The sequence below is a fragment of the Nyctibius grandis genome, chromosome 10, assembly GCF_013368605.1.
Source record: "Nyctibius grandis isolate bNycGra1 chromosome 10, bNycGra1.pri, whole genome shotgun sequence".
Taxonomy (NCBI): Eukaryota; Metazoa; Chordata; class Aves; order Nyctibiiformes; family Nyctibiidae; genus Nyctibius; species Nyctibius grandis.
Window position 1 is genome coordinate 16037120 of NC_090667.1, and position 14020 is coordinate 16051139.

General features: G+C 48.6%; 1 protein-coding gene across 2 annotated transcripts in view; it reads right to left on the reverse strand.

Annotated features, from left to right (window-relative positions):
* Positions 1 to 14020, reverse strand: part of ARHGEF9 (Cdc42 guanine nucleotide exchange factor 9) — a 214434-nt gene that overhangs the window by 44726 nt on the left and 155688 nt on the right. For both annotated transcript variants that reach the window (XM_068408403.1, XM_068408402.1), the window contains exons 6-7: positions 9252 to 9443; positions 2045 to 2224 (exon numbers count right to left, since the gene is read on the reverse strand). In XM_068408403.1, coding sequence (XP_068264504.1) covers positions 2045 to 2224; positions 9252 to 9443 — 372 coding nt within the window. The remainder of the gene's footprint in view (positions 1 to 2044; positions 2225 to 9251; positions 9444 to 14020) is intronic.

The following is a 14020-nucleotide window of genomic DNA, read 5'->3' on the forward strand; positions in this document are numbered from 1 at the left end:
GAGCTCTTTCCCTGAAAGTTCATGAAGCACCTGGCAAGTGTTTAGGTGCTGGGTACATGTGAAATTCTCCTAACCAACAGGGACCCCAAGGCACCAACCACTGTGTGGTTTTCCCCAGGACCAGAGAGAGCCAGAAAACACCAAAGACTGGAAAAACAAAGAAAAATCCCTCACACATGTGCCCACCCTCCCTTTGCACTGGTCTGACAAGTCTTTTTGTGCGAATTTTGTTGGAATCTCCTTTTTCTGCCTTCACTGACCACAGATGGGGCCATGGCAGTTTGTCACCATTAACTCAGGCTTGATTCATCTGGGCCACGCAGACAAGGCAGTAGGAAGGTCAAAGACAGATTACACTGGAAGGGAGAGACAGACACCAACTGACTGCCCAACATCATGTATTAAGACTGTAGTTGAGATATAAGCCCAGATGTAAGCCCAGGTGTTGCAGGTCAACAGCCCGAGATGCTACATCAGGTTGTGGCCAATGCCTTACAAACTACAGAAAGGACAGATTCTTTTTTTTTAAAAATACACTTGACCAGTAATTCTTATTTCTCAGTCCCATAAGGGCCCAAATAACCTGCCTTTTGGGGAACAGGGGAGCCTGGGACCAAGAGCCAAGCACTGACACCTCCCTTCCTAAAGCAGATGAGGAACAAAGTGCTTTGCAGACTCATATAACAGGAGCTTAATGTCCTCATCCCTCAGTTTCCCCAAATGGCTACACAGGGATAATTTACCAGGAGTTTATTAGCCAGCTTTCAGCCCCTGCCTGATGACAGATAAGTGTCAGATATTCCTCTGAATAACAGCAGTAATTCGTACTATTGTCACTATAAATGAATTGACAGCACAGCCTCAAGACATGAAGTTTTAGCTACTGATTCTCACCAAGATTTCTTCCATCTTTTTAGCACAGAGCTGGAATATGATGCTGCTTTGGAAGCAAGCAGCAGAGATAGCAGGCTCTGATAAAAACGAGCAACGTTAACGCCGTCATGGATCTTCTCAGAAAGAAACCTGCTTTTCAATTAGGAGACCAATGATGCTTATGAGACGCTGTGAACCTTTTCAGGGATGCCCTGCTGAAGTTTCCTGAAGGTCTATCACGAATTTCTCTCATAAGAAGTGAACTGTTGCCAGCTCAGCCCTGACTGTCAGTAACGAGGTAACAGTACAGATCTGCATCCCGGGCTGGAGTACCTCATACGTAAGCTCTGATACAGCATTTCACTCTCCCTAAAGGAAAGCCTACAACTGCAGGACTATAATTTTCTTGACGTTTCCTGACATATTTACAACACTGGCCAATTTACCAGCTCCTGTAATACGTGGCTTATGTAACAGTACGATGGGCTGGGCAAAAGCCTCCAGGACTGTATCGTCAGCTAAAACGTCCTGTTCAGTGTGCACTGAGTGTGAGCAAGTATCTGCTGCCCTGTTGCCACCTGGGCAGCAAGGAGCACAAGCTGGCACCTCCCCACCCTGCCCAACGCCTCCGCAGGGGAAGGCAAATGAAGCTGCGTGGGTTTTTCATCCCTTGCAAATCCGTCTCAGTGCCACAGCCAACAGCCCAGGCATTTGCTCTCCTCTACATTTTTTGTGTAACACACAACTAAGGCCTCTTTTTACTTCTCTGGACTCTCTTACCTCTTCCAACCTTCTGGTCATCCATGACCTGATTAGGATGGCCTGGGAGTGGGTTTAATTCATATTCTGAAGAGCCAAATAAGGTGGGGAGTAGGTGAGGGGCATTATACCTACATAACGTAAGGGTGGATGTGAAAAGGTGTTGGGATTCCAACGTACTGGGGGAGTTATCCAACTATATGCTTCACTTTGAATTCTCCCTGCACTTACATCTCAGGAAGCAAAAGGAAGGCCATGGGGTATTCTGTGATGTGTAACTAGAACAGTACTGATGTACACAAGTTATTCTGAGCAGTTCTTGCCTCCTGACTTTCTCTGCTATTGCTCTCCCATCCCCCTCCCCAAGAAAACAACCCTAAAACTCGCAAACAAAAATGCCAAATGAACTTACGTGTTCAAGGAAACATGGTCCAATTTCACTGAGATGGGGGTCCTCGTTGTTGTACTGTTTCTCCAAGTCCCGGACAAAACCCATCTGAAATCTGTAGATATCTTCGATGTTACCAAAGATGATCTTTAGCTGTTCATCACTGAACATATCCCTCCTCTTCCGGCACTGCTTTAAGTAACCCTGTAAGAAGTAAGACAGAACAATCCATAAAACAACCCAAACACTTATACTGAGGCTGCTCCCAGATTTTTCTTGATGAAGGAGCAAGTAAACACAAAATCCACTTGTTACAACCTAACAGTCTCCATCAACTCCTGTCTATGAGTAAATAGACAACAGGCAATACGCAACACATGCCTTGAAACGCTACACGTCCTTTTTTGACAGACAACATCTCATTTGCAACGATGCTCCCACTGCATCCTACAGCAGACCCACAGCACCTCGCTTGCTCAGAACACACCAGATGCAGCAAGCACAGGGCTTCACAGCCTGCCCCAGGAGATGCTGGAGACAGCGTGTGTACAGCGCGTTGGGAGGACGGTGCTGGCTTCTGCTTCAATGTCCTTCAGCATTTTGCATGAATCGGTTTTGCAAAGGAAAGGTTCCCCAGAGATGTCAACCAGCACAGCCTGAAAGAGCTCTGTCCCTACCTGTGCTGCAGGGAACTGCAAAATTTGGCTGATAGCTCCAAAAGAGGTGTTACAGCGTTGTATGCCTGTTCCTTCAAAAACCACTGCCTTGCAATACCCCAGATCCTGGGTACCTCCTACAAACATGTTTCCGTGTCCTCCTCAGTGGCACGTGGCATTACAGAGCGCTGCGAGGGGCTGTTTGCTCATCTGCCCACCCTGATTTCTCCTTTTAGCCATGGTAATCAAGACGGGGAAGCTGATAATCATGATGAGAAATACTCTGTTACTGTGTGGTTGCATGCCCTTGTCTAGGAAGGGGGTATGGGGGGTGTGACCATCCTAGTTGTATCAGCACCAAGTGAAATGTTGAAGGAAAACACCCTTCAAGCGCTCCCTGACTCGGGAGGCAGCGTGGTTTATCCCCCCAATTATTCATCTTCCTGAGTCTGAGACAAAAGCGGGAGGGCTGGGAGTGTCATGGCAGGGCACCCCAAAGGCGACGCAGTGGGTTGGGCAGGTGTCTTGGCTTGCCCGAGCAAGGCAGCCACAGTGGGGGCAGCCTGAGCTGCTGATCATCCATTCCATCAGCACAAACACGCTATTCCAAACAGTATAAAACAAGGGAGATTTTGTTCTCCTGTTTTCTCAGCTACCATCTTTCATTGCTTTTCTTCCTTTTTTTAAGTGGGACCAGAGGAAAAGGCTTTGTACCCTTCTCTGTACGAACATCAGGCTCCCTCACTGAGTCTATAGACAGTAAAGTCAAACGGAGAAAGAGAGAGGAAGAACTAGGACGGAGAGGGTTTAAGAAAATTCTCCACCATCACAGAATGAATCTGCAGTAGATTTGGAAACAATTCAGATCTCCTGTATCTCGGTCCAGTGCAATAACAAAAAGATCCTCCTTGCTTATTCTTCATCTGCCCATGATACCCATCAGTGCAAGCACTTCTCTGAAGACCTCCTGACCTAAAAAGACCGAGTGGATCAATATTCTGGCACGAAGCATAACACACCAAGTCCTGTCTGCCTCCCTGTTCTGCTGACCCTGCCTTGTCCATGAACTCGCCATCCTGGTTTCAGCTGAAGCACGAGGACGTCTTCAAAAATGCTTGCCTGAAGCACATGTGGTCCAGGGGACGAGGTGACACACGGAGGCTCTGGGGGCCTGGGCTGAATTTCTGGCTGTGCCACCAACCTGTGTGACATTGAGCAAATCACTCCATCCCCCCTGTGCTTTGCCTGTCTGGACAATTTAGACTAGAAACTTTGCAAGGCCAAGTATCAGAGGCTATGCTGGCCTGGTCTGGACTGCCACCCCTTGACTGAAAAGAAATAACATGGAGGTCACCATGAGATGACTTTGCCTACCTTTATTATATAGGAAGGGAAAAAAATCAAGGGAAAAACTGCCAACAGCTCCAGCTGAACGGCTAAATTTGGGAGCTCTAGATGCTTAGTCACACAGACGAACCGCCAGCTGGTGACACGCAGCTGCTGGTCCACAATGCAAACTATTGGAATGCTGTAATAAACTGTCCTTCAGCCTCGCCATGTGGTTCCTGGGAGGGAGAACTTCAAGCAGATGAATGATAAATGCAACTTTGGCCAACCTGGCAAAGCACCAACCTCTGCGATGTCCAGCTTAGCTAGAAGGATGCTGTACCCTGAATTTGCTGGCTCTTTCAGCTGGGAAGCCTGGGTTATGGAATACCTTCTGCATTTACTAAATCTAGGTCTCTCTTCTTCCAGGAGCTCCTTGATGACTCACTTCCCTGGGTTTCCCTCTCTCATTTTTCAAGGCCAGGAGGAATGGGAGCAGGCTGGTTCCCACGTTGCAGGGCAAATATAAATTCAAACTAGCAGGAATAATGCAGAATATCTTCCCATGCTGCTTTTCATGTTTACCTGCTTATTTGAGAACCGCTTTCAAAAAAAAAAAAAGAAAAAAAAAGATGTGCACCTGCCCACGAGGTCAGGCTCTTCTTGGTGCTAGCAGTGCTGAATGACTGCCGCAAGCCGTCTGCGTTAGGACCTCTGCACGCTGCAGGCTGTCTGCGAGCCAGCCTCCCCTCTCGCATACTGCTCTGTGAGATCAGTCACTGGATGATTTATGTGAACATCTTTCAGCCCTGGGGTTGCTATTGGCTGCGACTACTGTCTTGAATATTCCCCGTCCTCCTTGTGCTGGTTCATCACTTTGCCTGAGTGACATGTTTCAGGGAAGCTGAAGCAGCACATTTCTGTACAGGCACCTATAAAACCACGGGGGAAATAGAAGAACGCACGGAGTCCCCAAGCCTCACTCTCTGTCCAGCTTGGGCGTTTGGATGGTCGGTTTCCAGCACAAGCCAGCAAAGGGGGGACTCAAGATCTACATATAACACGCAGCAAGAGCCAGCTAGAAAGCTGCTGCATCATTTTTCCAGTAAATTTACTTCTGTTACATAAAACAATGTCATCTTCCTTCTGCTCATCCTGTCAGGTTTGCTCAGAGAAGAGAGAGCTGATTGATGAGCAGATGTTGGAGAGTGTTTTGCTCAATGAATACCTAAAAATAGCTGTCAAACTGTCTCTCTTTAAAGTACTTTTCCATGTAGTCCCTGAAGTATAGGCCAAACTCAGAAAGTAATTGCAGGAGGTTAAGTGCTAAGTTTTCTCCACCCCAGAATGGGTTTAGAGACAGTCAGGAGAGGTGGTCAGTCCATCCATCCTTCTCCTTGTCCAGCTGAGAGCAAGGTGAAGGAGAGAACAAGGAGATGACAGCCGCTGCAGGCTGTAACTTCAAGGGCAATCGTGATGATATTCCAGTTTCTCTCCATGTCTGAGCCAGTCTGGGGGAGACACTGTCCTGTAGACCATCACCAGCACTGGTGGCCCAGCGCCATTTGAACTATCAAAATACTGTTCTCTAGAGCAGTGCTCACAGCATCCAGGTGAGCGTTGTGTTGATCTGCACATACTGAGGATAAGCACAAGATCAAAGTTGACAATGTTTGAATTGAAAAGGCAAACTAGAGCCATGATGTGTGGTCCCAGGCAGTCAGGACTCTAAAGCACTCACTGAAATACAACAAGTACTGAATGTCAGGCACTGTGATGGCACTGGAGCCCACGAAATAAAGTCCTGCAGGAACACAAGCCTGTTCCTCAAAAGGGCAAGAGGCACCCAGCTCCAAAACAGAAGAACAAGGTGTGCACAAGCAGGCTGTGACAGACAACTACAAACCGCGTGCTGGGGGATACGTGTGTGTAGTACATATATCCCGACTGATCCAAAGAGCTTTCTGCAGAGCCACCCTCCAGTCTGGTATCCCCGCATGAGAAACATCACACAAAGGGGCCAGCAGCTCCTCAGATGTGGTCCTCTGAAGGAGAGTCACATTGCTGCTGAGAAGGTTTTATGCTACTTCGCTCTGAGGCAGCACAAAAAAGTGTTTTTTCTCTGTCGCCGAGTCAGGCTAACGCCATGCAGACCACGTGAAAGCTTGTCCCATCAGCTCTGCACAACAGACTCAGCTTGACACGCTAAGATGCAATGAGGATGTTTTCCACGCAGCATTCAGAGCTGTCCTGGCACCAAAGCAAAGCTTAGGTGGAATCCAGTCAACATCATTAAAAAATAAATTCAAAGTGAAATTACTTGGAAAAGAGCAAAACACAGCACTGGAAGTTGGCTGGCCTTTCTGACCTCCCACCCCCACATTACTCATAACACGGAGGTTTCCTTTCATCTCCCAGTTGCCTCACTGTTGCCGTCCAAGCTCTGTCACCGCTCCCTCCAACACCTCCTTAAATTTAGCCTTGTCTTCCTAACCCACGTGCAGGTCCGAATCCTGCTCGTTTCTCAAGGCACCCTGCTCTTTGTAGCCCTCCTGTGCCTTGCTCTTCCACCAGCACTGCCCACCGCACGCCGCAGCTCCAACCACCCACTCATCGCAGTAGCTGTCCTGACCGAGCACCTCGGCTGCTCTGCCGGTGTCCCCAGTGCCACATCACGGACAGACCCTGTGCCCTCCTAGGATCAAACCCCAGGCACAGGGGGACATCTTTGCAAGCCCAGAGATGGCCATGGGTACACGTGGTGCTTTACAGGACAGTGAGTGAGCAGCACTGCCTGCCAGTCAGGCTGGCTATTGCTACCCAGTATAGAAGTCTAGTTTTCAGTAGCTTATTATTTTTCTAAGCTTTAACTGCTAAGCCTGAAATTCCTATTGCTGCCTATTTCCTTAAGGCTAAATTAATTTTTCTTTCTTTTCCCCTTGGTGATATTTCAGAATAATGATCCATCCACTCCTGATCATGCAGTCCAGGGAAAACTCCACATTTTACCCCTAATAAAAGTCTTCACAAAAGTGTTTCACCAAGCAGCGGTCAAGTCCTTCATACTCTAAGCAAGGGCCCAGCAGCAGTAGTCGTCAGGACAGTCTGGCTTTGCTGTGATGAGGAATTTCCCCTCCAAGCCAGCTGCTTCACGCAGGTCTTGGCTTCTGCAGGTGATTTTCATTCTGGTGCTGGCTAGCTTGTGAGCTCCTGCCTTGGCAGGCCTAGTGCCATGGGTATTATGAATAATAACACGGTGTATAATAATATAGTAGCAGGTAGTGGAAATGCATCCTGAAGCAGAAAAGAGCAATTGGAGAGCTCTAGATCACCTAGCAGGGGCTACGGTCCTCTGATACCAGCCACACATCCTAAGGTGCCTCACTGGTACGAGGGTTTGCTATTCATTACAGCTCAGCAACAAGAGTATAACAACACACTGCTAAACTCAGTACTAAATCAGGCTCAACCTTCGCCACCCAGCCAGAACTCCTCTTTCATCCACTCCAATATGTCATATTGCTGCTGTTTGTCCTGACACCTTAAAATAAAGAGCAAAGGGAAGAGGGGCATTTGCCACTGTCAACAGCACTTCTGCATCTCAGCAGCAGTTGTCTCGTGTCTACTTGTTCTTCGGCACAAATAACACCCCTGTACAAAGTCATCCAGTAGCACTGGGAGGAGCTCAAGCTGGCCCACATCTCTCCATCTCCAGCCCCCCTCCTCTTACGCACAGAGTCACGGCACTGGGATGACCAAGCTGCCTCCGAGCCTTCTCAGGGCAAACGGATCGCTCCGATGTAACCGAGCACGAGGGAGCACGAGGAGGCTCTCTCCAGCAAGGGACAGCCCATCCTTCTGCAGGTGAGAATGCCCATTTCAGTCCTCCTCCTTCTTTAAGAGAGGCAGCTGAATCACTTCCTAGTGCTCTACCTGGAGGTAAGATTTATCCCCTCATCATATAGAGCAAGACAAGAGCCTTAGAGATCTCTTTCATATCTGGGATGTATCATGAGGTGCTGTAAATCAATGTTACCCCACAGATGTCACTGAAGCTGTACCTATCTGCACCTCCTGAGCATCTCATTTGGCAAAAGCATGGTGACATGGCTGGGAAATGCAAGTTAAGGTTTATTTAGTTTTTCAACAGAAAAGTGCAAATGCAGGAAAAGAAATGATATGTGGAAGAGTTCCTACAGTTCTCCCCTTCTTCAACACAAAGCCCTCTGACTGAAATAGCACAGTAAAATTAAGCTCATTTGTTTCCAAATTGAAATCCCAAGACTCTTCCATATTTGAAAAGCGTCACAGATGCTTTTTGGATGGCTGCTTTGCCTTGTCAATAGACAAGTAGCAAGTATGAAGGGAGGAAGACATTTTCCTAAGCAGAATTCACAAGGGCTTCAGCACATTGACTCTGCAAAGACTGGGCACAGGCTCGCTAAATCCTGAACACTCAGAGGAATGAGCTGAAAGCCATGGACTTTGATTTTAGTGCTAACAAACTTCTGCATCTTAGCGATAAGTATACGCTCTATACACAAGGCCCAAGTTGTCCTGCAACGCTCTCCGGCGCAGCCGTGCATTCTCCTTCTCAAACACCCAGCACCACGTCCACTGCACTTTGGGCTTAGCTTGTGCCACTAATTCTGTGTGCTGCAGGACAGCAAGGGGCTGTAGGGGTTAATCTTAACATAATGAAGAACCACCAAGTTGAGGATGCAAGGGGTCAGTCACCAAAGTTCATTTGCTTGCCGGTTCCCTTACATCAGATAAATGTAACGTACTTCCCATGGCGAAAACACTTTGCTCTCAGTCTCATGGTAAGAAAAGGCAAATGGGGGCCGTCCTGAGCCAGGGGAAATTGTGAACCCAGTGCGAAAGACACAGATGAAAGGGATAACTGATTGGTTTAATTACAACCTAATTTCCTCAATCACAAGTTCAAAAGTCGATGGCATTGGATTTTAATTGAGGACTGCTTGAAGGATCTCAACCTCATCATTTTTTAGTCAAAGAGGCATGGAAAAAAGGTCAGAAAATTGTGCTTTTAGTCAATACAAACTAAAGGTAATTATCAGATCCAGCAGAAAATTCTCACAAGTATCAATACTTATTGACAGACGCCGCTCCTCTATCAGACACGCCACTCAAACACACTGCATCTTTTTCCCCCATCACCCAAGGACAAACCCAGTCCTCAGCTCTCAACAGCCCATCCCATGTCCCACTGCAGCACCCCCATGTACCTCACAAATGTCCTTGAGGTGCTTGATGTAGTGGCGCTCTGTGCTCATGATTTCATTGATGACGTTGGCTCTCATCTGGTCTCGGTTCTGAACGGTCCTGCCGAGACAGAGGCAGTCGGCACTGGGATCCAAATGGCCATTCTGCACATCGCTGGTTCCCTCCTCCACTCCATCTTCTTGGTTTACCCATAGCTGCGAGGAGAAGAGGAGAGAGCAACAGGCTTATTCATAAAAGCATCAGGAAGCCAATGAGTGAAAGAATTTCTTCTCAGGAAGGGTCATTAGCCATTGGAAGGGGCTGCCCAGGGAGGTGGTGGAGTCACCATCTCTGGAGGGGTTTAAGAAAAGACTGGACATGGCACTTAGTGCCATGGTCTACTTGACATGGCGGTGTCAGGGCAATGGTTGGACTCGATGATCCCAGAGGGCTCTTCCAACCTGGTTGATTCTGTGATTCTGTGGTTTTGCAACTTCAGCTCTCAAATCCTCTGTGCTGAGAAGGAGCTGGGCTGCGTTGGGGCAAGGGAAGGCTGCACCGAAAGTGTTAATTGTGTCCTCTGACCCAACACCACCACTCCGAGACAGATCCTCTCTGCTTCACTGATCTGCTCGCTCCAACCGCAATGACGGTGTGCTGCAGGCGACAGTAAGGTGGGAGAGGCAAACTGGGGATGACACTGTTTTTTCCCAGTAACTTATTAAATGTCATATTTAGTTGATTTAGACAATGCTGCCAAAGGTCTTATTTTAGCCCAGTCCACAGTCCCCTGTAAGTAGGGTGTTCACTACGTTTTAGGACACACGTGACTCCCAAAAACGCTCTCCTGCCTGAAATGCTCGACCTCCGTTGCTGCGGATAACAGCTGAGATACTACTAATGGAAAAAGGGCTCTCTCCTCCCCAGCTTTTCCAACCCGCACTGGACACAAATGCACAGATGTACCTCCCTCCCAGAGCAAACATATATATTTTTTTTTTATAAAAGAAACTTCAAAACTCTCATTTTCCCCAGTTTCACCTCATCTCCCCAGTCTTCCCTGCTCAGGATGGGTGGCTGCCACCCCTGTGAAGCTCCTGGGGGGCTTTCCACAGAGCAGAGAGGGGACTTCAGTTCCCCGGCAGCTTGTCCGCTCTGCTGCTCACTTGGATTTCCAGAAGTCTCTCTAGGCTCCTGTCCTGTCCTCCTCAGCAATTAGGGGCTGTGGCTTGGCACGGACGGGGGTTTGGGATACCAGCCTGAATTACTTCATCCAATCCCACTTTTTTTCAAAGACTAAACAACAGCAGCTGTTCAGCAATCATCAACAACCCTACAATAATAAATCAGCCTCCAGTGCCTTTTTAAACACCTCTGCAATGCAAAAAAAAGCATGAGCTCTGAAATAATACGGCACTGTGTGGGTCTGCCCCACACCATTAGAGAGGTGGAGGGTGCCAAACAAGGAAGCCTGCCCTGAGAACCATTTCAAACCCTTTGTGTTAAGAATTAATTAAAAGAAACCAAGAAAAACTACAGGGAGAAAAAAATTAAGTTGCATAATGCTAGTCCAAAGTGATGTTTCACGCTGAAAGGCCACCCTACATGTGGAGAAGAACAGGCTTATCAGGAGGCTCACAGTCCTATTTCAAAATTCAACCCTAATTAGGAAGTCATGACCAGCTCCTGCATAACATAATAATTTGTAGAGGCAGATAAAAGTAGAATAGTCAAATAAAAAAGCCCCTTTTGCCTAAGGACTCAGTCCTGGGAGCCACAGAGAGCTGATCATTTCATTGTGCTAGTTAATATTATATGTGATTTATATAAAATCTGTAGAAATGTGATGTATCAATTTGCAGCTATACCCAAATGGTGCATAAAATCACCAAATGGCACCGTTCCAACATTAGCTGACCTGTAATTATTATATATTTAGACTGCTGAATGCACACACTGTATATAGAGGACATTTTACTTGAATAGGCACTGAGGGCTGATAGTCTCATAATAATCAGAAAGCGTGATAAAACAAACATCTTACCAGCCATCTGGATTATTAATCTCCTTCCATTGGATTTCACAAGGACAAAACTAGCAGATAATGTGTCATCCTGGATTCTATCTCACTATTAAATAATGTGGCGGATTAATGACTCGGGCAGACCCTTCCAGCGAGCTGTTGCCGTTCCGCTGAGTCTCTGCTCACCAGCGACTTTATAACAGACACCAGCGTGAGCAGCCCAACCTTCACCAAAATCTGGTACCAGACAGTGGTATTACAGTGTCGTTAGCCCTGTGACAACGGCCAGGGAGTGCAGGAGACTCCAATAACCCTACAGAAAGGTGTAGCGAGGTGGGGTCGGTCTCTTCTCCCAGGTAACAAGTGACAGGACAAGAGGAAACAGCCTCAAGTTGCCCCAGGGGAGGTTTAGATTGGAGATCAGGGACAATTTCTTCCCCGAAAGGGTTGTCAAGTGTTGGAACAGGCTGCCCAGGGCAGTGGTGGAGTCCCCATCCCCGAGGGGATTTAAAAGCCGTGTAGATGTGGTGCTGAGGGCCATGGGTTAGTGGTGGGCTTGGCAGTGCTGGGGTAACGGTTGGACTCGATGGTCTTAAAGGTCCTTCCCAACCCAAACCATTCTGTGATTCTGTGACTGTTTTACCCACCTTGCCCTGGTGCTGCTCAGCGAGCCGCAGGGTTTGCCCCCTCTCCCTTCCTCCCCAAGCTGGAGGTTAGCTGGTGCCGTGCCCTTGTTTCCAGCCACACGCACTGCATTGTGTGCATGCTCTGTTGGCCTCTACACTGGATTAAAAAGATCACTTGCTTATTTGCAATGAAGCAGGGGTCGTGGTGCAGAGCTTTGCATAAGTAAACCAGCGTCAGTCTCTGCGTGTCAATGCAGTGATCCGGGCACAGCCTCTCTCTGCCCTCAGGAGGAAGCACAAGCTGTCCTGGGCTCTCCCAGGAGCAGACGCTTCTCCCTTCCCTGCCTTCAGAGAGGAGGGGAGGACCTGGCAGGGGGGAAGAGGCGCAGGGATGCTGCCTGTCCTCCCAGCAGCTGCCCCACTCAGCCCCGGCCCCGTTGCCCTTCTGCGGGCAGGCTGCAGGCACAGGGTAAGCGTGGGACTGTGGCTGGGATGCTGCTCGCTGGGAAACAAAGAATCACAGAATCAACCAGGTTGGAAGAGCCCTCTGGGATCATCGAGTCCAACCGTTGCCCTGACACCACCATGTCAACTAGACCAGGGCACTAAGTGCCATGTCAAGTCTTTAAACACAGACTATCTTCTCTCTGTATCCTCTTCCAGGACAAGGAACAGGCCATTTGGCAGTAGAAGGAAAGGCAGTTGAAGCAAGTTGGTTTTCCCCCCTGTGGTCCTACCACTATTTTCTCCCACAGTCTGAATCTTCCCTTCTGTAATCTGGTTCCAGCCTCACTGTCCTTCGCTTCGCTCCGGTTCACGGGCTCATTGATACCTTCTCCCTCCCTCCTGCAACTCCCCAGCTTCAGCAAACCCACTTCCAGCTCTTCCTTCCCCTCTAAAACTCTCCATTCCCAGCCTCAGAAGTTCCCTTTACCCAAGGTGAGAAATACTCTTCACTTATTTCTGGAAAAGGAGAAAACAGCGTACTCTATAGGGACAGCTTCAGACCCTGTATCCATGAGAGGTGAACAAAAATGGCTCCAAAGAACTTGCCCTGTGCTCCTTCCCTCTGTTTCCTGCAGACTCCCATGGGCTGGAGCTCCACCACGTAGCGTGTAGCAGAAGCTGCGTGGACACTGTAGTAAACTGGATGGGCTGCACTATACCCACCAAAATGCTGTGAGTTAGGGCTCAGCCCTCCCCACCTCCTAAGAGCCGAAAGCCCCCGGTGCGTGGTGCTACGTGTGACGCACAACAGGGAAGAGCGACAGCTCAGCTGCTCCGGCAGCTCATTGCAGGAACCCTGCCACTGCGTCCTTCAGGGGAAGGCTCTTTCCTCACCACCGGTTTGGCAGAGCACAGGGAAAGGGCTGCCAAGATTTGTGCCTAGTTTGCCTCATCCAAAGAATGGCCTCAAACCACTGGTTTTGCACCTGCAAGCCAGCTTGTACGGGGAAGGGCCCAAGCTCTGGCATTCAAACCGTTGGGGATCTGAGGGGTGCTGAGCTGAGTGGCACGAGTTGTCACCATAATGGCAGCTGCAATTAGCACAGGCAGCATTCGGATGCTAAAATGCCGCTTGACTTAAAAAAAAAACCCAACTAACCCACAGTTTGTCTGCAGTGCACCCTGTCACTGTGGAGTGCTGCTCACGCTGCATGCGATACCTCTACCAGAAGCTATTTTTATGCTGGATTTGCCCCAGGAGAATAAAATCTCCTTTACAAGGCACTGACTGCAGCAGCCACTGCAGCACACACCGTTGGTTGTCCAACAGGTGAACGCTACTTCATTTTCCCCAGAAAATCTCACGTGGGTGCCACTGCGATTGGCGCTGAGTAAACACAAACGCAGTGGCTGCAGCGGATGGAAAAGCAGGCGAGGGATGTGCTGTTGTATCAAGGTCCCTACACACACAATGAGATTTTAAAGGAGGGGGAAAAAAGCAGCCAGGGCAGTAAGATGTGGCTGGCTCTTGGCACAACACCTGCAACAGAGAGCCCAGTCACAACTCCTCCGAACAGAAGCCGAGCCCACCTACCCAAGGAAGTGTACGAGCTGCTGGGCACTCAGGCATTTAGAGCCTCCTACCCAACAGTGCCTTAAAAGCTTACACCGATTTATCTAGCGCTTCTCCTTCAGC